Here is a 26,195-nt window from a genome sequence, read left to right as displayed (position 1 = left end):
TAGCCATCATAATTTAATTTGATTTTGTGCAATGATGGGAAATGAGCTCAGAGCCTCATGCATTTTAGGCAAGTATTCTGCCTTGGAATTATACCCTGAGTCTTAAAGATGATTATCGTAGCTGGTCTTTGCTCCTTTGTAGGTTCTTCTTTTCACCCTTCATCCCCCCAGTTTCACCCCCTGTCTCTAGATAAGAGAGAAAGGATGGAGGGGAGAGAGAGAGACCCCTGAATCTAATTTCTTTCATTTTGTTGTTTCTTTGAGCACAGCTACTAACAAACTTCAGTCACCCACCCACTCCACCTATGGGGGCTCTAGCATTTATATGCCCTCTGAAAGGTTCTTAGGATTCCAAATGTGGCACGACTGCAGAAACTCTCCAGAGCTGTCAAAACCATGCCTCTGCTGCTATTTGCCTCCGGTGCTGCCGCTGTGCAGAAGCTCCATAGCCTCACACCTGGGATTAAAACGAAAACATATTTTCACAGTATTTCTGTGTTTTTAAAGAAGCCAGCATTCCAAAATTGTCACTACAGATTATTGTTGTTGTTATTGTAGTTTTGTATTTACATGGTATGCATGTGTGTATGCATGTTCACATGTGTGCTTGCATCCACGTGAGGCCAGAGGATATCACTTGTCTTTCTGGATTGTTCTCCATGTATTTACTGAGGTTGGGTCTCTTCCTGAGCTCACTGATTGAGCTAGTGTAGCCAGCCAGCTTACCCCGGTGCTCCTGTCTCGACCTTCAAATGCTGGACTGCAGGCAGGCTCCTTCCCCTGCACAGCTTGTGTTGTGAGGCTTTGGGAGATCAAAACTCCAGTCCTCATGCTTATGTAACAAGTGCTTTCCCGACTGAGCCGTTTCTTCAGCCCAAGATTATTTTTAATTGAAGACTTCTGTCAGTGTCTTTTCTTGTTTGATGCCTGTCAGGTGTTAGGAACGAACATGGGCCTTTAAGCATGTAAGAGTAACAGAGTCGGAAAAACTTCTTATTTGGAATTTTTGAAGTAGTAAAACTAAGATTTGAACTGAGGTCTGTTTGACCCCAGAATCTACTTTCTATTATATTGTGGAATTGTGGCTAGAAATGTTAACAAGTAATTTGTTTGATATGTTAAACTATAAAAAGCACATTTTTACCTGCTCATCTTCTTTCCACTTAACTTTTTTTCAGACTTCCTAAGTAGAACCATGTACATGCTGTGGTTTTGTTACACTAAAATTGGAATCCATTCTTTTTGATTCTTTTTCATTAGAAACAGTCTTTTTAAAATAGCATTTCTTTTCTCATTAAGATTTCCACTGTACTTTCTCCTAAAAATGTTACTTTCAGACATGTTTTACTTTCATGGTTTCATGATGAAAATGCTTAAATCTGGGTTTGCTAGAGGCAGAATAAACAGTTTTAGTAGATGAAGTAGGGTGGAACACCAGGAGTCCCCCATTAGTATCCTAACAACTTATCCTCCCAGAAGAAATGAGTAACAACGTTCAACTGGCTTGAGGGTAAGCCACTTCAAGAGGACCACTCTGAAGATAAGTATGCAGTGGTGATAAGTAAAATAGGTAATAGTTTAAAATAGCTGTTATTAAACACAGGTAGACAGGAAACTAAATGCTTTATATTACCTCATTTTCTAAAATACTGAAAGGAAAAGAATTATTCTCTCTTTATAGGGATCGTACTTGCTTAGGGAATAAAAGACCAAGTTTTCCACCAAAAAGTAAAAGGCAAAGTTGGGAACTGACTAGGGACCAGATGGGAAGGGTAATCTTTAGTTGTAGTGGAAGCGAGAGAACTCAGCCCACTTTGTTTAGAAGATGTAAGGTCTCTAAAGGGTCACTCCATATTAGGGCATTTGGAGTGTGAGACTGTAGTCTGATTGTTCTTTTGGACAGACGGCTCCTTTTTCTTTTGTTCTTTGGTATGATTCCTAGGCTACTTGTGTCTGTTCTGCATCGAGCTGACAGATTTCCTTGGTCACTTCTGCTCTGCTGCCAGGTGCCAGTCCTCAGGGCTTGTCAGAAGTTTTAGAATAAGGTTAACCAGGAATGCCTGCAGTGCTGGAGGTGCCGGGAGTTTCAGGCTTATGAGCTTTACAACTAAGTTAAGAACCTCGCTGCTGAGCTCAGGAGGCACAGTCCTCATTCAGTGTTATGGTTGTAAAGGTGTCAGGTAAAAAGGAAAATTAGCAGGCAAATAGGCATTTAACTTGGGATAATCTTTATAAAGCATCTTGAGGATGTGTTATATTGATGTTCTTAATTGTGCATTTTCAAATCATATTTTCCTTGCATATTGGATTAGAATTGACTTAGAAATTTAATAATCCTTCTTTAAAGAAACAAACAGTAATTATTTTAGGGTTTGTGGGACCCATGATCTCTGTTGCAGAGACCTGTGTTTAGCCCTGTTGTTAGACTGCTGTTGTTTCTGGAAAACAGCCATAGACAATACAGAAACAATGGGGGTGGCTGGGTTTCAATAAAAAGGATTTAGTCTCTCGGCTATAATTTACCAAACCCTGATTAGCTACTAGTACCTTCATTTCACATCGGAGAAAAGATAGAGAGTTTAGGTGGCCTTTTCGAGGTCCAATAACTAGTAAGTATCAGAGATAAATTCTAATATTGGCTTTTGGTAAGTTGTCACTGCTTCCTCTGTGAGCAGGTGAAGGGAGAAAGGGGTGGGTGAATATTTATTGAAAGCAGTGGATACTGTATAAATAAATACACACATGACATTTAGACCGTCCTGTAATTCGCTCAGGTGGGTGGTATTAGCTTCTTTTTTTGGAGGAGAAAACAAGATCATATAGATGGGATATCTCCAGATCATTCACAGTAAGTAGTGGAGCCAAGATTAGAACAAGTCTGCTTATCATAGCAGAACAGTACCGTATGTGAGCGGCTTGAGTTTATGCTCTCTTCAGTCTTAATTTTACTGTAATGTAAATATGTATTTCCTTACATCTCTTGTTTTTGTTAACTAGGGGTGTTTTTACTTCTTAATCGTACGTTTTAAAAGTCTAACATATAGTACATAGCGCACAAATGTTAGCTTCTGTTCTTATCCAGCATACTACTTCTGGCTTCTCTTCAGCTTGGTTTCTTTTCTGTTTTGTTTTTTTACATTTTCTTTTGTATGTAGTTTACATATATGTGTGTGTTCGTGTGTGTGCGCACACGTGTGGATGTGAAGACTAGAGGGGTTGATGCCGCATCTTCCTAAGTTGTTTTCCACCCTGTTTTTTTGAGACAGGGTCTCTCATGAACCTGGTTTATTGATTTACCCAGATGGACTGGTCAGTGAACTCTAGGGATATGGCTGTGTTCAAATCACAGGATTGCAGTCACTCAGCACAGTGCCTGGCTTGTAAATGTTGCTAGAGATCTGAATTCGGGTCCTCATTCTTGCAGAGCAAGGACTTTCTTGACTGAAGCATCTCCCTAGCCCCTAAACAGTTATGTTAGTTAATTATGTTATATAATTGATCTATAGTAATTTTAGAGTAATTAGATTTACAGAGAGTTCTGTACACTTTGAAGTTTCCTAGTATATCACACTGGAGTACATTTATCAGAACTAAAAATTCATCAACATTTTGTTACTTTTACATTTGATTTAGATTTCATTGGACTTTCCATTAATGTCCTTGTTCTTTTAGGATCCAGTCCAGAATATCACATTACAGGTAGTTATCATTTTTTTTATGTGGCAGCAGCACTTTCTGAGTTTTCCTTGTCTTTTATGACTTGGACAGTTTTGAGTACTCATGAGGTATTTTGTAGAAAATATCTCAGATTGGTTTTGTCTGAAATTTTCTTCATGATTGGAGTTGTTGGTTTTTAAGAAGATTCCTTCAAAGTTGAGATGTTTGCCATCGTTAGTGATGTTAAAAAATATATTCACAAATCACAATGTACAATGAAATGAGTTATCACAAAGTGAATGCGTCCATCAGAACATTCTCCAGATCAGGGAGTAGAGCATGTTCTGTACCCAGAGGCTCCCGTGCCCTCCCTCCTCCACAGAGACAATCACTGTCCTGACTGCTAATCTTCAGCGATTTTCCCTTGACTTCATATGACTTCTCTGGTCGTGTGTGTATTTTGGACAAGTTAATTCTATTCTGGTTGTGACACTCAGTGGTATTTTCATTTTGTTACAGAATAGAACTATATATGAGCAGAGTTTGCGTTCATGCTACTGTTGGTGGATATGTGGGTCATTTCCAGTTCTGAGGGTTAGAAATAACAATTTCTTAAGATCTATTTTTATGTTTATGTGTATGTAGTGTCTTACTCGAATGTTGTCCACATGTCTGCAGTTCTGGGCTTTGGATCCTCTGAAGCTGGAATTTGGGATGGTGATGTGGATGCTAGGAACTGCCTAGGTCCTCTAGAAGACCACCAAGTGCTCTTAAAAGCTCAGCCGTCTCTCCAGCCTCTCACTAGGAGTTTTACATCGATGTTCATAAAAGACTGTGACCTGGAATTTTCCTTTCTTGCAATGTTTTTATCAGGATTTTGTATCAAAATAATGCCAACCTTAAGGACAGGACCTTAAAAGAAGTGAAGTGCCACCTCTTCTGTTCCCTGAAAGTGCTTATGTCAAACTTGGTCTTACTTCTTGCTTAGTTGATTAGTAGAATGTGTCGGCAAGCCATTCAGCCTGGAATTCATTGTGGGACGTTTCTAAATTAGGGGTTCAATGTCTGTTTAAGGCTTGAGGCTTTCTGTTTTGATAAATCGTTTGTTTAGGAATTTCTCTATTCATCTGTTTTTTCAAATGTACTTAAGAACTAGCTTTTTGTTGTCTGTGTGTGTGTATTTGATTAATTTATTCTCTTTGAATTTACTATGATTGCCCTTCCCTGATAACTTAGGTCATAGACTTTTCACTCTTTTTTTTTTTTTAGGTCCCCTAATATATTTAGGCCTATAAATTTCCCTCTAATCATATTAGTTTATTTTACAGGTTTTTAAAAATTAACTTTGTGTGTTACGTACATTTCTGTATGTGTGTGTACATGTAGTAGCCAGAGGCAATGTTGGTGTCTTCCTTAATTGCTTTCCATCTCTTCTGGCTTCCCCAGGCACTGCGTATATGTGGACATACATGCAGGCAAGACACTTATACACATAACTATAAAATACTTTTTTCTTTAAAAGTTATGTTATTTTAATCAGCCAGAACTGGAAATAACCCAGATGTTCAAATATTTTTTTGGATTGAGTCTTTCTGTAAAGCTCAGATTGGGCTAGACTAGCTGGCCAGCAAGGATTTTCCAGTGTCTGACTCCCTAGTGTAGTAAGCACTGTACCAACTGAGCTGTCTCTTCAGGTCTTTGTTTGTTTTTGGTTTTTTGTTTGTTTGTTTTTGGGTTTTTTTTTGTTTTTTTTTTTTTTTTTGAGATAGGGTTTCTCTGTGTAGCCTTGATTGCCTCCTGGACTCCGTCTTTGTACACCAGGCTGGTCTTGAACTCACAGAGATCCGCTTGCCTCTGCCTTTCAGAGTGCTGAGATTACAGGCATGCGCCACCGTGCCCAGCAATCTCGATTTATTTTAAATTGCATTTTATTTATAAATTACATCTCATGCACTTGGTCAGAGGAAAACTTGCAGGAGTCTGTTCTCTCCCTGCTCCTGTGGGACCCAGAGGCGGCTCATGTCCTCAGGCAAACACCTGTATCCAGTAAGCCAGCTCTTCTGTCCCTTGTTTTATTTTGTTTTTTAGATTTATTTATTATTTATATAATAGACATCCTGCATGCCAGAAGAGGGCACCAAATCTCGTTATAGATGGTTACGAGACACAGTGTGGCTCAGGACCTTTGGAAAAACAGCCAGTTTTCTTAACCTCTGAGCCATCTCTCCAGCCCTATTTTGGTGTTTTTGAGACAGGATTTCTTTGTGTAGTCCTGGCTGTTCTGGAACTAGCTCTGTAGACCAGGTTATCCTCAAACAGAGACCGCTCTGCCTCCTGAGCACTGGGATTAAAGGTGTTCACTGTTGCTGCTGCCTCCACACACTTTCTGTTTATTTTTTAAAAAATACAAAAATCTGTATTTTATGTGTGTGGGCATTTTATCTGCATGTACATCTATGCACCATGTGCTGTGCCTGGTTTTCTTGGAGGCCAGAAGAGGGCATCAGAGTCCTTGGAACAGACGTCACAGATGGCTCTGAACTGCCCTGTTAAACCCAGGTCCTCTGCAAGAGGAGCTAGTGCTTTTAACCACTGCGCTGTTTCTCTAGCCTCTGTCTTTTTGTTTCTATTAGTTACTGAGAGGTTTGCTAAAATGTCCTGTTCTGGTGGGCAGTGTTCTAAAACAGCCCCAGATTTTCAGCCCATGGTATACATGCATGTACAGCTATTTCTCTTTGCGAATAGGCAGTGATAATAACAAATTATTTTCATTCCTATTATTGAATATATTCCAATAATTTAAAATAAATATATTCCAATAATTTAAAATAAATATTTTAAAGAAAGGTGAAGAGATTTTGAAGGTATAGTGAAGGTCCCAAGTAAATTTGAATTTACGAGTTAAAAGGAAAATTATTTTGAATGGACCTACCTTAAGTAAGTTCTTGTTGCCATCTTGGCTCCGCCCCCTTAAGTAAGTTCTTAAAAGTAGCTGGGCCTTTGAGAAGGCACAGAGATTCATAATGTTTTTCCTATGGACTGAATAAATAAGCTGGTCTGTTGAGGAGAAGGCTACATAATAGGAAATGTCAGGTAGCTTCTAGGCACTGAGAGCCACACTAGAAAAACTTCAGGTTGCTGAATTCTGCAAATACTCAGTGAGCTTGGGAGAAGATCTGAAGCAAAAAATGGACAAGATGAGCTAGCAGTCCCAACTGACACCATGACTTCCAACATTGTCCTCTAAACAGAGAATCCATTTATACTTGAACCTCTTACCTGTAGAAACAAATAAGTGGGTTACTGGCTTGGTTTCCTGGGAGGTGGACTCAGGGTACTCCAGCTCCTCTCAGCTAAGCCTAGAGTAAAGGGGCCAGAGGTGCACCTGCGTGGGAGAGCTGCCGAAGCAGGAGCCTTGCCTGGGCTGCCCTAGCCTCATAGGTAAACACGTGAGTGTCACTTTAAGCGTATAGCAGCGGGAAATTAGTGTGCTGCTTGTAAATATATTATTTTGCTATTTTAGCTCTGACATTAAGAAATGTATTTGAGACTCTAGGGGTACTTTACTGTTTAGCCTGCTGCCCCTTTTCAGTGTACTCTAAAAGGAAAAAAGGTGTGTGCACACGTGTGCCTGCACGCACGGCCTTCATAGTGAACTTAACCTTTTGCTGGTATTTTTCTGAAAGTTCTCTGTTAGTTTTAATAAAGCTGTTTGATTTAAAGTCTATCTCATGGGATTCGAGTAGAGCCATCCAAGCTTTTTTCTGTGTCTACATTAAGATGACTCTCTTGGGTAGAATTTTTTATTTCTTTGGTGCTGAAATTGAAACTGAGGCCTAACACATTCTAAGCCCTGCCCTCTGCACTGCACCATTGAGCCCTTGTTCTTTACTTGGTCTGTCTTTTCATTAGATTATTGGCTTATTGATATGTAATTTATTTACTAATATATTTGAACTTAACCATGACATTTAAATATATTCACTCTTTTACATTCTTAATTATGTTTAACTCCTTTGCTTTCCCTTTTCATGATCACAATAGAGATTAAAATTTGCATCTTTGATTTATTTAAGTGTAATAGATTACCACTTCCTGGGCAGTGAAAGAGCTTCAGTTCTGATCATCTCCCTCTCCTTTTATGGGAAGGTATTTGGGCTCTAGCTCAGGTGTTTATGCATGGTAGGCCATCCCTGAGCTCTCTAGTGTTTTAAGTTTTTGTGATTTTAATTTTTAGCATATTTCTTATCCTGAAAATGTATGGTATGCTTTATCTCACCTGGCTCTTCAACTGCTCTTTAGTCAGTTCTTGTTTTTTTTTTTTTTTTAGACTTAGTTCTTTTCAGTGATTGCAAAGCACTGTTTTGGTCTTAGGGTAATTTTTCGTCTAGAGATTTCTTCTGCCTTTGCTGCAGGTCGTCAGCGGGTTGGTCACCTTACTCTGGCTTAGGACTGATAACTGGAAAAGCTGGGCTTTTAGTCTGTGAGGACTGGCTTATTTCCAACTCGCCTTTCCCTAGGATTTGGCTTTCTAGTAACCTGGCCAAAACCATATTTGTTTCTTTATTTGAACAGGTCCTTTTCTCCTTTGTGAGCTCTGAACTCATTTTTTAAAAATCCATCAGTCCTATATATTGCCAAAAGCTGGGCTTCGCTTCTTGGCCATTTGTTTTAGAGTTGGTAGTTGCTTAAAAATGAGGTGATAAAAAAAAAAAGGTGATTCCAGATGCCTGATTAACCTCATTTTTGTTGTTGTTGTTTGTTTCTGTTTTTCCTTGAGTTCACTCAACTCTTCGGCTACAGTAATATGCTACCACATCTGGCTACTTTGTGGGTGTTTTGGTAGTGGTAGTAGTTGATTGTTTTTGTTTTAAATGTCTTCAATAGAATTTTTTACATAATCATTCAATAAAAGAGATTTGGCCCAACAACTTGAGGGGCTGTTGCTTAGAAGTGTATCACTTCTCTTGGTATTTCTAGTTGTGGGTTTTGTTGTTGTTGATTTTGTTTTGTTTCTGTTTGTGACAGCTAGAATGCAGGGTAAGTTTCCAAATGTGTAATCAAGAATTCATCTTAGTGGCTCCTCACAGCATGAACCTTCATCTATCTAAAAATGTCCTATATTTCCCATAAAAGAGCACATTGAAACTCTAGAATGATTCAGCTGAGAACTTATAAAGTTGTTTTTAAACAAAATATGAATATATTAGGTTTGAAAACGTGAGATAGAGGTTTTTGTTATAATATAAAAAGATTAATTGTTGATTTCATTGGTGCCCCTTTCCATTTTATTTTGTGCCAGTATTTTTTCTGCTGAGAGGAAACTAAGGACTTTATTCAGTGTTTAAAATTAATTTCCAATTTATTGCCCTATATCTTGACAGTATGTTTTGAGCAGAATTCACTTGCTATAAGATTTCCTGGGTTGGCAGCCAAACTACTATATTGGAGTCTGATTGTGCATACACACTTGTCTTTGGTGTGTTTTGCAGAGGGTGCACGTGAGGAGGACCTGGACGCTGTGGAAGCTCAGATCGGTTGCAAACTCCCTGATGATTATCGCTGTTCATACCGGATCCACAATGGGCAAAAGTTAGTGGTTCCAGGGTAAGGTGTTTGATGTTTAGTATTTTTCAGAAATGGACATTACTTTCTAGAACGAAAGCATATTTTATTCATAATTTTCCTTAGTTTTCTTTACTAAACATATATAAGAAAATGTATGCTTATATATCATATATATATGTATATAGAGAGGGAGAATTTCCTCTTTTTTCTTACAGCAATCCATAAGATAATATCTGTAAGTTAATTTAAATTTTGCTAAAACAAATGTGTCTCATAAAAGCATTATTCCTGCCAACACATTTTTATGATTAAAGTAAGATCTGGTTAGGGATGGAAGCTGTAGGACACAGGGGAGATAATGTCTGTGTGTGTGTTTGTGAGTATATTCAACTAAACTGTTAAGACGCTTGATGTGTTTACCCTGTTACAAGCTACATGTTTTAAGAACATTATGCAAGTTCTTTGTACTGTACATGTAAAAAGCATGATTTGTTCAGAGCTGTATACACCAAACTAAGGAAAGAGTTTTGTCATATTCAAGTATAGCCTATAACTGAATGGCCTTTTAAAAACCTTTATATGGGCAGTGGTGGCACATGCCTTTAGTCCCAGCATTTAGGAGGAAAGGCTAGTTGATCTCTGAGTTCAAGGCCAGCCTCATCCACAGAGTGAGTTCCAGGACAGCCAGGGCTACACAGAGAAACTCTGTCTCGGACTAAAACACAAAACAAAACAAACAAAAAACTTCATAAATTGTATTCATTGTAGTTTTTTTGGTTTTGTTGTTGTTCGTTTTTGGTAAAAGAAAAAAGAAAACCTGTCAAATTTGTTCACATTTTAAAAACTAAAAACATTGAGTGTGTCTATTCCTTTTGTACTTTAATGGAATCAAACTATTTCAAAGATACTGTGTTTATAAAATACTAAGAGTACAAAAAGAATGTTGTACTGTTCTTGATGGAATCTGCTGTTTCTCTGAAGAATTACAGGAAACTGTTAATGATTTCAATTCTGGGTTGAGTGTGCCTAGGGATTCTCCAAGGAGATCCAATTACAAAGTATAGTACTCCAGGCATGGTGGTGCTTGCCTTTAATTCCCAGCATTTGGGGAGGCAGAGGCAGGTGGGTCCCTGAGTTCGAGGCCAGCCTGGTCAACAAAGCAAGTACAGTACATCCAAATCTACACAGAGAAACCTTGTCTTGAAAAACAAAGCAAAACAAAAAAGAGTGAGCGCTGTTTTTGCAGAGGTCCTGAGCTCCTAAGCACCCACACCAGGCAACCCACAAAGGCTAGTAACTCCAACTCCAGGGCCTCCCAATGCCTCTGACCTCTCGCTTTCTCCTTCCCCCTCTTCCTCTCCCTCTCTCTGTCTTTCTCTCATCTCACACATACACCTTAAAATAATCAAAAGAAAAAAAATAGGCCAGTTAGGGCTAGAGATGTTTAAGTGACTGGATCTGGTTTTCTAGTCGGTTTTCCTATTGAATTGAAAGCTAGCAAAGCTTGAAAAGTTTGTAAAATTTTAAGCGTAAACAAGACAGAACTTTGTTAAGAGTTGTCCAGAAGTGCCACGGTAAAGAGCTCATGAATTTCAGTACAGGGCTGTTTATCTAGCTACCTATTGTACATCCCAAGACATCAGACTTGGAGAGGACTCTGCCAGTGACCAGTATTTCTGGTTTCATGAGATAAGCTGAAAGTTGAGTCAAGAAAAATGTCATAAAATTTATCCCTTAAGTCATTAAATTAGCTGTTGTGTACATACACACACACACACACACACACACACACACACACACACGGCAAATTACAGAAGTACTGGCAGTTGAGTATATAATACAGATTTTTGTTTTTAAATTTTGGAAACAAAGTCTTACTGCTTAGTCCATGTTAGCCTCATCATTTCCTCTCTCTCTTAACAGCTGGGACTTTAGGTATATGCCTTTTTCTAAGGTTTTTTATTATTAGTAGTAGTATATTTAGACAGATTACTCTCTTCCATGGTGGCCAAGAATCCACTTTATAGTCCACCTTCATTATTTTGCCATCTTTCTGCCTCAGTCTTCCTAAATATGGGATTACAGGCATGAGCCACCACACCAAGTTTCTTTTTTTTTCACACCAAGTTTCTTAAAGGCAGTAAAGTTATATTTCTTCTAAAATATAGACTGGTGTTTATACTTTAGATGTTTAATTTTTAAGCCTAAATCAGAGTCTTTCTGATTAAAAGAGTGAATTTCATACATAAAAATTTTAATGGTTTTGATATTCTTGGTTTAGAATTCACATGCCCACCAATGCTTAGAAAGTTACCTGTGTGTGGCTGGTAACTTCTAATCCATAATCTCAGCACTCTGGAGGCTGTGGCAGGAGGATGGCCTCAAGTTTGAGGCCAGTATCAACTATATAGCAGTACCAGGCCAGCCAGGGCTGCATAGCAAGGCTGTGTTTTGTTTTGTTTGTTTTAAACAAAACGAAAAAGAAATTTCTCTGTGTAAAATTATTCACTAAAAAGATGAAACATAGCTGTGTGATCCTGTTTGTTTCTGATGTTCTGCTGTTGACAGTTTTGAGTGTATTCTCCTCAGGTTGCTGGGAAGCATGGCACTGTCAAATCACTATCGCTCTGAAGATTTATTAGATGTTGATACTGCTGCCGGAGGATTTCAGCAGAGACAGGGGCTGAAATACTGTCTCCCTTTAACTTTCTGCATCCATACTGGCTTGAGTCAGTACATAGCTGTGGAGGCTGCAGAGGGCCGAAATAAAAACGAAGTCTTCTACCAGTGCCCAGTAAGTAGGAAAGGTGTTGATCATGCCTCTAACATGTGTTCTGATTGTCTAAACGTATGCAGTGGGAACTTTCAGGGATATAAGACAGCCTGGAGCATCATACATTTTATTAACTAGAGGACTAATATCCTTACATGGTTATATGGAATACCAAAAGGAAGGTTTGCCACTGGACAGAGAGTGCAAACTGTCACATGTTTAGACAGAAGGTTGTGATGCATGTTAAGGCATTTTTAGGAAAAACTGAGGAGCTCCTTGTCAAAGCTTCTTAAACATTCCTTGACTGTAATATGTGGAATGACTTTTTTGAGCATCCTCGAATTATTCAGGTGTCTTGGCTCTGATCCCAAAGCCCTTTCTTCTAGGATGACGGGCTGTTTATATTATCACTTCTACCTGCTAATTATGTTCTCAAAGGATAGTTTCCCAACTTGTCTTATTAGAAATAGACCGTAGGTTTTCATTTTATTGAGAGGTGCCTCCAAACATTTTATAGAATAATAAGTATAGAAACTATAATAGTTGGAACTGACAGGTATTGCTAAAATTCCTTCTCAAGGAGAGACATAGTACTGTCTACCTCTCCTCCTAAGGTCCCAAAGACAAACCGAGGCACGGGTCTACCAAAGTTCACTTTAGGGAACCAGTTGCCATATAGCATAGTTGAGGAACTTCTTCTATGTGTGTGGGTACCCCTCCATCAACTGGCTGCAGTGCAGAAGTTTTCCCCAGCAGTTATGAGGACTTGCCCATAGATGGATAGACGGAGCCCCAGCCCTTGTCATTTCCTACCTCTATAAACTCCAGATGGTAGGGAGCAGCTGGATACTCAGGTAAAGAATCTTGTGCCCTTCTGGGCTGCTCTACGGAGATGGGATGTAAACTATCAACCAGAACAGCTGGGATGATCTGTGTGGGGTTGAGAGCGGGGGAGCTGCAGCTGGACTCTCCAAGATGGTAGTTGCTTGGCTTGGAAGACTCACAACAAGGATTATTTCTATCTATTTTGCTTTGTTCTCAGAGATATAGTAAGGAACAAGAAGAAATATATTTGTATCTTTTTTTTTTTCATGTAGGATCAAATGGCTCGGAATCCTGCTGCTATTGACATGTTTATTATCGGTAAGAGAAACAGAAAAGTCTCTTTCCCTTCTTCCTGTTGGTTTAGAAAAGAAAATGAATTGGTAAAACTTAGTTGAACAGCTGGCAGCTTTCATACTTGCATGTCTTCATACTTCCTGGTTTATCAAGTTCTATGTCTTCATAAACACTTCTCAGTGTGGCACCCTTGTGCTTTTTTTGTATTTTGTTTAGGAAAAAAGCCATATCCTGTACAGACTTAAGTTTTTAATTTTCTTTAGATAAGTGAGATGCAAAATTGCTCTGTATTTATAGTTCCTATATTACCTTACTGTTGCTGTGGTAGGATACCCTGATAGAGCATCTTGAGGGAGGGAGGGGCTTATTTCAGCTTACAGGTTACAGTCTACCATTGAGGGAAGTCAGGCTAGGAACTCCAGCAAGAGATTAAAGCTGAAACCATGGGGGAATGCTCTTGTTGTCTGGCTCACTTCCAGGCTTAGACTTAGATAGCTTTCTTCTACTGCCCAGAACCACCTGCCCAGGAAATAGTGCTATGCACATGGGCTAGGCCCTCCTATATCGGTTCATAATCAGGACAACACCCACAGACATGCCCACAGGCCAATCTGATCTGGGTAGTTCCTCAGTGAGACTCCCTTCTCAGGTGACTCTAGGCTGGTGATTCTCAACCTCCCTAATATTATGACCCTTTAATACAGTTCCTCATGTTGTAGTGACCCCCCGACTATAAAATTATTTTTGCTGCTGCTTTATAACTGTAATTTTGCCACTGTTATGAATTGTAATGTAATATCTGATATGCATGATGGGCTTAAGCTCCCCCTGTGACAGAGTCGTTTGACCTACAAAGGGATCACAGCTCACAGGGTGAGAACTGCTACTCTATGCCGTGTCCAGTTGATAGTTCCAGCTAAGTAGGATAATTCTTAAAACATAGTCATGGACTTTGTGCTGAGCATATCAGTATATAATTGGAGGTATAATTATTTAAATAAAGTGATTATATTTTTCTCACTTGCTACTAATTAACAAGTCACAGGAGCATCATGCTTCATGATGGGTGTAAATTATATGCTTCGCAAACAGCTTGGTGCTAGTTTTTCTTGGCCGTGGAGGTATTTCTTACTAGTTTGGGGGAGCTCTTCAGTTTATATGTAAGTGCAGCTCACCTTTTGCTGTTTATCCAGGCGGCTCCTGCTGAGATTCACTGCTCACTAGCAGAAGCTTCCTACACATTCTGCTTTTTAAAGGGATTTCTGACATGAGCACTTCCCTATCATAATATGGAAGATGCTAAGGATAGCCCAAAACAAACAAAAAATTGTATTTTTTAGTGTATGTGAGTATGTTTGTGTGTGTGTGGGAACGTGGGTCTGTGGAGGCCTGAGGTGGTAGACTACGGGTCTGGCATGTGCAAGGCACCAATTTCCATCCCCAGCATAAGGAAACAAACATTGATTTTTGTCTTAATTTGCATTTAATTTTATCTTCTCATTGGAACCTTGGGCAGAAAATGAGTGTCTGTTTTATTTATACTGTGACGTGGTCTAGGTTTGTGATAGGCTTCACAGCATCTAAGGCGGTCTCCCCCTTACTCATGTTGTGCAAGCTTTTCTGTTTAGGCCTTAGCTTTCAACTCATCCTGACTTCTGCAGTGACTTTCCTAAGTTAAGCACATCAGGATGTCAGTGTGTACTCATGGTCTTCATTGGCTTCATCTTGGTATAGCGTACTTTCAGAGGTGACCATCACAGCTCCAGCCCAGCAATGCCAGTCAGTTTAATTAAAGGCTTCATGGTCAACGAGGAAAGTTGCTGTTAGGCTCTGAGTTTCTTTATTTTTCATGGTTTTCTGCTTTGAGAAAGAATAAACCACTATTGCAACAAATACTAAGGTCTGATAACATAAAAAAAAACAAAAACAAAAACATAATTAGTGGTAAAAATTGAGCATTTGATACTAAGTATAAACAGGGGTAATTGAAACCAGATTACAAAAAAATTCAATGAATTCATTGAATTCATTAACTAAGTACTGTATATGCTAGGCATTTTGCTGTACTGTCAAAACAATGATGAGGTTTAATAGTTCTGTTGTATTGCCTAGAATGTTTACGCTTAATTCATCTAAATACTTGTCAAGGATCCTTTTAGTATATTGTGGACAGGGCTGATGTAATAATAAATAATTGTTTTCTGCTTTGAGTTGGGCACTGAGAATACTGTAATAGTTACCACTTTGGTATTGACCTAATACTGAGAATTCCACAATGTCATGTCTGTGGAAGATGTCTAGACTAAGCCTAGCCTATGCCATTATTTTGAGTACATATCAGGATGTGTCTAAAATGAATCCTGATAATTGAGAGTAGATACCTGATAACCTTAATGCTTTTTTCCTAGATGTTTTGCATGAAATTAATAAATGTTTTATGACTGTACCAAAACCATTATTTTGAGTATAAAACAAAACCAACATAGATGGAAATAGCTACTGACTTCCCTAACAGTAATTGGACAGGGGCCAGGGATAGTGGTGGCAGAGAACACAAAGGAAATAATGTGGATCTAATTGAGAACACTGAAGAGGGAGCTTATTTGGCTAAGAATATTTAATGTACAAGCATGAGGATCTGAGTTCAAGTCCCAGTACCCATGTAAAAGTTGGGTGTGGCTATGCCTATGTCTGCAATCCCAAGCATTTTATGAGGGCAGAGACAGGAGGGTTGCTAGGGCTTGCTGGGTGCCAGCTTAGCTCCAGACTCAATGAAGGCTCTGTCTCAGGAATAAGGTGGAGCGTGATAGAGCAGGGCTGTGATACACAAGCACAGGCAGATGCACATACTTAACTATTCACCACACTCACAATAAAGAGGAATTGAGAAATTTGTCTAATAGAGTACTAGCAGACTTATACCTATAAATAGTTCTAGTTCTGGTATCAGAGCTTAAGCATGGCAAAACTGTGTTTCCTCTGTAGGTTTTTTTTTTCTCCTTTACTCATTTCCACGCTTCTTGGTTTATAGGTGCTACTTTCACTGACTGGTTTACATCCTATGTCAACAACGTTGTATCAGGTGGTTTCCCCATCATCAGAGACCAGATTTTCAGGTATTTCAGTTGGGGCTTTTGGGGTTGAAACAACTATAAGTCAGAAAAGGCTAACTATTACAAATATCTGTCATGAGATGAGATGTCCCTGGAAGGTTAAGAAATGAACTTCACTGTCTTCAGTCTCGCTGTTTCATTCTTCTATCCAAGCCAGAACTTCCAAATACTTAATCAGCCTCTATTTCTCTTGTCTTAAAAAACTGAGGAAAAGGGCTGGAGAGATGGCTCAGAGGTTAAGAGCACTGTCTGCTCTTCCAGAGGTCCTGAGTTCAACTCCCAGCAACCACGTGGGGGCTCACAACCATCTATAATGAGATCTGGTGCCTCTTCTGGTGTGAAGTTGTATGTGTAGACAGAATATTGTATACATAATAAATAAATCTAAAAAAAAAAAACTGAGGAAAAACTAAAATGTGATTTAGTAGCTTTACAGAACAATGTTTGCCAATTAATAGATTTATTTTCAATAGCAGGTAAATAGCTAACTCCTGGAAAACATTTATTATTTTTCACTGGAACATTCAAATGTTGCAGTTAGTATTAGAAGTGACTACAGGTGATAGTAGTTCATAGTGGCCTTCATGGCAGAAACAGTAGGTTAAGTATATGGGCTTTCCCATTAGAGGCAGGAATACGCATAAGAGGCTCAATATGTTTACATTCTTACATGTTCTCATTGCGTATAGTCACCATTTAATAAGTTTAGTCAGGTTTTGGAAGGCTCCCAAATTTTTATAGCACTGAAAAACCAAGAGAAGCCCTTGTTGAATTTCTAAACTGATTGCTGATCCATGGTTTGAATCACTGACTATGGATCTTTGATTGCTGTCTTTACTGAACCAGAGTCACCAAGGTCTTCCATCATCATGAAATTCAAGTTCAATAGGATTTTATCAAAAATGACGTAAAGTGTTTATTACAAAGTGTAAGGAAGGTACTGTACCTTACATCTTTAACCCTGTAAGAACTGAACCAGCTGATGTAAACATGTTTAACTTCCTCCCTTGCTAGATATATCCATGACCCAGAGTGTGTAGCAACAACTGGAGATATTACAGTTTCCGTGTCCACGTCTTTTCTGCCAGAGCTCAGCTCTGTACACCCACCACACTATTTCTTCACATACCGGATCAGGTGAGAACTTTAAATGGGAGTGCTGTGGTCGTCAGTTTGTTTCTATGACAAAACACCTACGGAATCAACTTTAAAAGGGTTTATTTTGGCTCAGAGCTTCGGAGGCTTCAGTGCGAGGCCACTTGGCTCTCTCATTTCTGGGTCTGAGTGTGATGGGGCAGAGTATCACAGAAGTGTAGAGTAATACCGCAGAGCAAAGCTGTTCACTTCCTGGTGGCCAGGAAGCAGAGAAAGAGCCAGGCAAAACTTCAACGTATGAGCCCTTTGGAACCATTTTATATCTGAACCATAAGTCTCAACTTTCAGTTAAAGCGCTGATATCCTATGGCTGTGCTGCTCTTGCTCCATTTGGACATGATCTGTGCAATGAATTTTATTTTGTTATTGTTTTATTTTATGGTCCTACGGATCAAACCAGGAGCCCTGTACGTGTTTGGTTGAGCTACAGTCCCCAGCCACATGGTCCATTTAAGAGTTAATTTTAGTATTTAAATTACTTATTTAAATTAAAAAAAAAAAAAAGGCTGGTGGTTGTGGTGACATAAGCCTTTAATCCCAGCACTTGGGAGGCAGGGACAGGGGGATCTCTGTGAGTTTGAGGCCAGCCTGGTCTACAGAGTGAGGTCCAGGACAGCCAGAACTACACAGAGGATCCCTGTCTCAAAACAAACAAAAAATTGTATTTATTTTTTAGTGTATGTGAGTATGTTTGTGTGTGTGTGTGGGAACGTGGGTCTGTGGAGGCCTGAGGTCGGTATCAGCAGTCTTTCCTCTGTCACTGTCCGCCTTAGTTCATGAAGCAGGTCTTGCAGTTAACCTAGAGCTTGTCAGTACACAGGACTCTGTCTCTGCTTCTTAAGCATTGGGTTTACAGACAGGCAGCCATGCCCATCCAATATGTAAGTATGTTCAGGGGCTCAAACATCAGTCTTTATGTTTGTGCCCATTGAGCCATCTCCCTAGCTCCAAAGTACGCTTAAAATTTTTAGTTACATTTTGAATTTATTGTATAAGCATGTGTGAGTATTTCCAGAGGTCAGCTTGTGGGAGTTGGTTCTCTCATGAGGATCCTAAGAATGGTACTCAGGTTGTTAGGTTTGGCGGGAAGTGCTTTATCCACTTAGCCGCCTTGCCACCCTATGATGGCACATTTTGAAAAATAATTTCTTGCTAAAATTTGCAGAAAAGTTAATAAATTTTCAATAATACAGTATCCACAAAGGAGTTTGACAAGTTATATGAGGTTTGTTTTTGTTTTGCATGTGTCCTGAGTTTAAATTATTGTTTCAGATACTGCAGGAACTGGACCTCTCGGTTGTAATTGTCAAAGCTCTATTTTAAATTTATACTGTAATCTAGAAGCTGTTGCATTGCCAAACAGAAAACCATGCATTTAAACTTTTTGTGGCCTGTCCAATTTTTTTTTTTAACATTTTGAGGGTGCCCCGTTCCCTCCTCTCCTCCCAGTCTTTCCTTACCTCCTTCCTTCCTCCTCTTTTCCTTTCCCCCCAGAAAAGGGGAGCTCCCTTGTCCCTGTATCAACCTTCCTCAGCACATCAAGTCACATCAGGACTGAGTATATCTTCATCCCCTGAGGCCAGGCAACATAGACCTGCTAGGGGGAAGTGATCCAAAGGCAGGCAATAGAGTCCATGTTAGAAACAGCAACCCCCACCCCCACATTCGCCAGATGCCCCACAGGAAGACCAAGCTGCCCATTGGCTACATGTGTGCAGGCGGCCTTCCAGGTCATGCATGCTCCTTAGCTGATGTCTCTGTCTCTGTAAGCCCCCATGGGAACTGGGTTAATTGTCTCTGTTGGTCTTCTTGTGAGGTTCCTGGCCCTTCCAGATCCTTCCATCTTTCCCCCAACACTTCCACAGGATCCCTGAGCTCCGCCCCATGCTGCTATAGTCCCGGCCTCAGCTGTTAGGCCAGAGCCTCCCAGACAAGTCAAGTTAGGTTCCTGTCTGCTGCTCTCTGAACTCTGCTGGTCTCAGGGGCTGCAGATCCGGGTGGGTCTGACCTGTCTATTTCAATTTTAAAATGTAATAAATTTTTATGAGTGCTTCATGTGTGTCATATGTAGTATTAAATGTTTGATTTGATTAAATGTAAGAACAAATGCTTTAAATTTACTGTAGTTAAGAACATTCTGTGCTTAGGCAGAAAGATAACCTGTTGCTCCAAGCATATTTTAGATTTTTTTGTTTTTGTTTGTTTGTTGTTTTTGTTTTGTATTGTTTTTGTTGTTTTTTTTTTAGATCCTGCCTAGAATTAAGACTTCTCTAAAATAGAAAGACCTTCCTGCACTTACTGGGTGCTCAGTGTGAAAATGAATGATAGCATCTAGAAACAGTTGAAGTACAATCCCAGTAATTGGTGTCATTTTGCTTTTAGCTAAAATTAGCATTTTAGAAGCTAACAGATAAAAAGAATTGTGTTGCATAGGTTTGTATGAATGAATGAATAAGTTCTTCAGAAGTTGTTCATGGCTCTGTAACTAGAAAGTATCTGCCAAACGGATATTTATTTGAGCAGCCAAAGATAGTTGCTACTACTGTTTCTACATTCATTTATGTGGTCCTTCTATTGTTGGTTCTTACTGAATAATAGATGCATAAATTGAGTGAAAATATTTTCATGGGGTGAATTAGCCTGATTAAAGCAGTATCTTTGAGAACGTATGGCTGTTATGGCTGACACAGACTTGGGCTGGGTTTATTAATTCTCCTTGGAGGTCTTTCGTAGCATTAACTCAGCACGGTGGTAGTTGAAGTAAGACCGATACATTTGCCCTACTCTTTTCTCCAGGATTGAAATGTCAAGGGATGCACTTCCTGAGAAAGCCTGCCAGCTGGACAGCCGCTACTGGAGGATAACGAATGCCAAAGGGGATGTGGAAGAAGTTCAAGGACCTGGGGTAGTTGGTACGTTCTCCAACATTTACGTTTTTTGGTCAGGTGCTTCAAAGAAAGCTTAGACTGTATACATGCGAAAAATGTAACATTGTTTTATTATGTTCTATGAGTTAGGTGGCCTAGGATAGTAAGAAAATAAATTTTGTATTTGTGGTCTTGATAAATTTTGGAGGTGGATGTTAAAGTTAATAGCACAGATTTAATTTTCCTTTGTTATTATTGAGGCTGCTCTTCTAGAAGACCCAAGTTCAGCTCCTAGCACCCATATAGGTAGCTTATAATCACCTGTACTCCCAGCTCCAAGGGATCCAACACCTTCTGGTCTCTGTGAGCACCTATACTCATGTGCGCACACGCACACACATAAAGCACAAATTTTATTTAATTATTTATTTATTATTGCTGGCCTAGCAATCTTTATGTAGACCAGGCTAGACTGGAACTTGGAGAGTCCACCTGCATCTGCCCCCTGAGTGCCGGGATTAAAGGTGTATATTACTATATCTGGCTCAAATATAAGATAAATTTCAAAAACGAGAGAGACTCTAGTGCTAAGGAATTGCATTAAAGCTGTAATTCTTGTTTGTCATTTGATTGTTGATGTGAGGACCCTCCTCTGTAACTGATGTTCATCCAGACTGAACATTAGGGCTGCATCTTGCAACCTTATGTTTTAGTCTCCTGCTGCTGTAGGAATTGGGTTGCTTTTATGTTTGTTTGAGCTACTGTCTCAGCTGTGACACTTTTCTATTATTTGTGTTTTAAAGATTTTGGCAACTTTGAAAAAAGTGTGCCTCTTAAATTTTGTTTTACTAGAAATTTCCCACCTGCTACCTTGTAGAGAATTTGGGAAATAAAAACATGGGCTGATGAGCTGATTCAGCAGGCAAAGGCGAAGGCCATAATCCTGCTGAACTGAGATCCATCCCTGGGACCCACAAGGTAGAAGGAAAGAATTCCCTCAAGTTGTCCTTTGCACTTCACATGCAAAAAGTTCCCAGCCCCCAGAAACCTAATTAAAAAGTAAATACCCTCACGATCTCATCCCAGTGAATGCTTTGTTGTATATCCTTTTAGAGGTTTGTTTCTTTCTAATTGTGCAATAATTTACTTTCAAACCACTCACATAGCATCTTGATAATATAATTGCTATAAGGAAGAAGTGAACTTTGTACTTGGGTTCATTGTCACTGTCCTCTCTGCAGGTGAATTTCCGATCATTAGCCCGGGCCGGATATATGAGTACACAAGCTGCACCACATTCTCTACAACGTCAGGCTACATGGAAGGGTATTACACCTTCCATTTTCTGTACTTTAAGGACAAGGTCTTTAACGTTGCCATCCCCCGATTCCACATGGCATGTCCAACATTCAGGGTGTCCATAGCCCGGTTGGTAAGTTAATTTTTTTTCTAGTGCTAGATTATACGACTTTGTAGAATTATTCTAAAGACCATCTTTGTTTAGGTAGATGAGTAGTTTATAAATGAGGCTCCCCCCACCCCACCCCCAAAAGTGGAAACTTTGAGCAAGTATTTTAGGATTGTATTACTATGTGAAGGGAGAGGAACAGTAAGTTTATTTTAGCTCCTCCTTACTCTTTAGCCAGAGAGACTACTATTACCTATTTTGCAGATTAAACTACTTTTCTACCGCTCCCAATAATAGCTATGTATTAAAAGATCTGAAGGACCAAACAAGATCAGTTAAAATTGACTTTTGTCATTAAGACTTGGAAAACAATTTTCTACTGATTTACTAAATAACTAAGACTCCCAGTTTAGTAAAAGAAATAGTATTCTGTAGAAATCATCATATCGGATTTATTTGGTAGGGATATACTTTTAGCAGTCTTTTCTGGTTGTTTTTCAAGTCACCCAGGCATATTTTACAAATCTCAGTCTTACGGTTACTTTGTGATAGTTACTGTAGAATTATTCCAGTGTGTGAAGTACGTGTTGCATATTGGGAGCAGTGTACTCAGAATGTATGAGTTGTAGACACTGACTGCCTGGAAATGCCCTCCCTCCTCCTAGAATGGGAAGGTTTAAGGTAGTTCTAGAAAAATGGACAAACCACTAACCTTTCTGAAAGAGGACCCATTTTCAATTCTGGTTTGGAGAGAGAAGAATGATGGCGAGCTTTTGGGCCGCTGTACTTACAGCATGGTGAAAAGGAGCTGTTGTAGTCCACATTTAGAAGTTTGAGCTTTCTTCCCAGTGGGAGCACGCTAGAAACTGTGCTCCCAGTATGAAGAACTTGCTACTCCTAGAGTAGACTTCCATTTTTTGGGTGAAGGGGATGAGGGCTTGAGAATAGAGTGTCATTATGTAGCTCAGACCGGCCTCAAACTCGCTGTTTTCTTGCCTCAGCCTCCCAAGTGCTAGATGTGTGCCACCATGCCTGCAACAGACCAGACTTCCATTTTTGGCCTACACCAGACCAGACATCCATTCTTGGTTAGCCCAGAGTCTATATGAGCTTGGTACCATCTTATCCTTAAATGGTTGATATTCATCAGTGAAGCTATCTGGAACTGGAGTTTGCTTTGTGGGGAAATTTTAAAATATGGACTTAATTTCTTTAATATGTATATTTTCTATTTCTTCTTGTTTCAGTTTTGGTAATTTGTGCCTTTCAAGGAATTTGTTCATTTCATCTAAATGTTGAATTTATTAGCATATAGTTATTAACAATGTTCCCTTGATATTCTTGTAATGGCTAGAAGAGCGCTAGTCAAATAACCCTCTTTTATTCTTAATATTGGTGATTTATATCTTTTTTTTAATCACGCCATTTTTATTGATCAGTCAAAAGGAACAACATTTAGTTTTGCTGGATTTTCTGTACTGTTTGCTTTTTTCTATTTCAGCGAGTAGTGCAGTTGTCTTTATTTCTGTCTACTTACCGTGGATTTAATTGACTTTTGTTGTAGCTTTTAAAGGCAGAAGTTTAGATTACTGATTGTAGACATTTCCTGTTTCTAAGCACTGTTTTAGCTGTATTGTACAAATTTTGATTTGTTATATTTTGGTTAATATTTAGTTCAAAATACTCTCAGATTTGCCTCATAATTTTGACTTATGACTACATATAAATGTTAATTTTCAAGGATTTGGAAATTTTTCAATTATCTTTTTGCTTATTGATTTCTAATATTGTGGTTATAGAACTTACTGTGTATTGCTAATGTTTTTTTAATGTTTTATGGCCCCATATTATGTGAAGAATTTCTATATCTTGGTAAATGATCTTTGTGTATTTGAAAAAAATGTATATTCTGCCATGTGAGAATTTGTTATATAAATGACAGGCCAAGCTGGTTGATTATTTCACAGTGTTTGTCAAGTATATCTGTATATTTATTGCTCTTTTTATTTTTAGTACTCAGCAATTGAAGAGCTTATTGTTGAAATCTTTAGTTGATGTATGGCTTTGTCTGTTTTTTGCTTCATTTTTGTCAGATCTGCCTCATGCATTTTGAAGATGTATAATTGTGGGCCTGCTTAGGATTGTTGTCTGTTTATGGAAGTAGCTCTTTCTTATTATTCATCTCTACTAACATTCCTTGTCCTAAAGTTAAGAGCGCTGACGTCTGTCTGGGCAGGCAGTTGAGTTGGTCAGCTGGATCCTCTTGTTGCTTGTTCTTACTATCTGTTTCAGGGGATGTAAAGTATGGGTTTACTTAAGGACCGCGGGTCCCATCACCTCCTCAGATGTATAAAAATTATTGACGACTCCTAAGAACTTGTTTACATGGTCATGTCAGTATTTACCATGTTAGAAATTAAAGCAGGACAGTTATAGTATCAGCTCCTTTTAAAATTACAACAAATAAACCCTCCACATGTTCAACCCTCTTAACTGTCTTTATTTATTTAGAATTTTAGTTTTTGCTTAAATACAAGAAAAAGTACTTGACCTGCTTTACAGAAAGTTTTTCTCAAATATGGAGAGTCAGTAGGGAAAAAAAATGAGAATTGTGACTTTTTTGAATCAACATAAAAAATACAACAGTGGGGTTGTATTTGTTAACCTATCTTATTTCTATTCTCTTCTTTGATATGGGAATTGAATTGTGTTTTGCTTTTTTTTTTTTTTTGTCCTCCACCCTTCTGATTACTTACTAGGCTTTATCATTTCTTTTCCTTTACACTTGCCACTGTAAATACACTTTGCTTAGTTTGATGATGTCCCTGCGTCGGGTACCTAATCTGCTTGACTGAGGGCACTATGGACAGTCCTTCCTTAGTCCGTTCTCCTCTGTTGTCTGCTGTTTATAAAGCGCACTTCCGTCTGAATGTTTCTCTTTCTAACCACATTTGATTTCGTTAACAGTTCTTGTTTTCTTCATTAATATAATAATCAGTCTACCTGATGATCATGTTTCAGGATTTCCAAAGCCTTCCCCAGCCCTCCTTTTATACCTTCTACAGAATTTTGAAGTCTTCATTCCTTAGAGTGAAAAAATAATCTAAAGTTAAAAAATAATAACATATAAGTCACATTTGTATAATGTTGTGTTATAATAAATCCTAAATGACATAATTCTTTTCTCCTACATTTTCATTTGCTTGTTTAACAAGTGTCTGAGTGCATTAGTAAGCAATGTAATCTAAACCCCCGCCTTGGATTTTATATTCCAATTGGAAGAAACTAACATGCTCTTGTGTCAAGTAACAAATATGCTGGAGAAAAATCAGGGGGTAAAAGGAGTGCCCTGTTGGGTTCTGTTATAAAGAAGTGTCAGGAATGGCCTTGGTGATATGTAAGTAAAGATATAAAAGGAATGAAGGGAGCCAAGTGGATTTGTGGCGAAAGAAGTACTCGGTGTGAGGGTTCTTGGGCAGCTGTGGGCTTAGCGTGTTTGACCCAGGGAGGCTTGAGTGCAGAGAACAAGGAAGAGAGCAATTACAAGTGAGATCAGAGTAGCCAGTCTAGACTATGAGAGAGTCTGTCTTAAAAAAAAAGAAAGAAAGAAAGAGGGGCCAGAGCAGTGTTAATGATTTTAGTGCTGTAAAAGCCATAGTGGAAGGATTTTTGTTGACATCATGTGCTAAATTTCTCAGTACTCAGATTACCAGCTGAGCCCTGGCTTTTCAAATTCTGACCAATATAACAGCTCTTCATGGAGTCTTCAGATTTGTGTTAAGAGAAGCTTGGCAGCCAAGTTAAAGCCACAGCCTGATGAGGGCTGCCTGCTTAAGCCGAACGGCATTCTAACAGGTGTTCCAGCACTGCGTGTTCATCGTCACTCCTGTCCTAGAGCCTCCACGGGAATCGGCAAAGTGACGCTGTGGCTGTGGCTGCGGCTGCGGCTGAGCTAGAAAGGGCAGTATGCCATTAGCTTGGTGCTCTTCCTCCTGGAACATGTGCCTTTGGTGTCCTGAGACCTAGTATGAGAAGTCCAGTCCCCAGGAAGCCGACATGCTGGAGAAGGCATGTAGAGATCCACCTTCAAAGTGGAAGGAAGTTCCCACTTCAGGCTCCAGATATTTGGATCATCCCAGTCCCAGTGCCTGACGTGTGTGAAGAAGCCCTGGAGGGGAAGCTTGGTTTTAGTCACCATTCAACTGTAGCATCGTGAGAGACTTGAAGCCAGGAGTACTCCACTGAGTGCTTCCCAGATACCCAACCACAGGAACTAGGAGAAGAGAATTAAGTGACTGCTGTTGTTATAAGCAACTGAAAAATAAAAAATATTTTTTTCAAAAAGTAGAGGCTACTGATGTTTAAATTAAGATGATGTGTCTTTGGAACTCAATAAAAGATCTTTTAAGAACTGTGCATAAAAATTACCAGTAGAGATCACATCCGATTAATATTTTCACATTTATTTGTTTATAAGCAGATAGGCTTATAAAGAATTAATAAACATATTACTACTATAAGTTCATTAAAGCTTT

General features: G+C 39.0%; 1 protein-coding gene and 1 non-coding gene across 3 annotated transcripts in view; both read left to right on the top strand.

The window, feature by feature from the left end:
- Positions 1-26,195, top strand: part of Fbxo3 (F-box protein 3) — a 34,036-nt gene that overhangs the window by 6,003 nt on the left and 1,838 nt on the right. The window contains exons 4-11 of one of the 2 annotated variants that reach the window (XM_021650794.2): positions 9,150-9,264; positions 11,815-12,019; positions 13,096-13,141; positions 16,149-16,233; positions 17,245-17,367; positions 20,182-20,297; positions 21,494-21,684; positions 22,662-26,004. In XM_021650794.2, the coding sequence (XP_021506469.1) occupies positions 9,150-9,264; positions 11,815-12,019; positions 13,096-13,141; positions 16,149-16,233; positions 17,245-17,367; positions 20,182-20,297; positions 21,494-21,684; positions 22,662-22,676 (896 nt within the window). In that variant the 3' untranslated portion in view covers positions 22,677-26,004. Of the gene's footprint in view, positions 1-9,149; positions 9,265-11,814; positions 12,020-13,095; positions 13,142-16,148; positions 16,234-17,244; positions 17,368-20,181; positions 20,298-21,493; positions 21,685-22,661; positions 26,005-26,195 lie in introns of those variants that run through there. The other variant, XM_021650792.2, reaches the window with a different exon arrangement.
- LOC132649102 (small Cajal body-specific RNA 21) lies at positions 6,962-7,100 on the top strand. Its single transcript, XR_009587536.1, has one exon. It is a non-coding gene; the product is annotated as a small Cajal body-specific RNA 21 (non-coding RNA).

Source organism: Meriones unguiculatus, chromosome 18 (genome assembly GCF_030254825.1).
Source record: "Meriones unguiculatus strain TT.TT164.6M chromosome 18, Bangor_MerUng_6.1, whole genome shotgun sequence".
In the NCBI taxonomy this organism is placed as follows: Eukaryota; Metazoa; Chordata; class Mammalia; order Rodentia; family Muridae; genus Meriones; species Meriones unguiculatus.
This window is presented reverse-complemented; position numbering and strand designations above follow the sequence as displayed.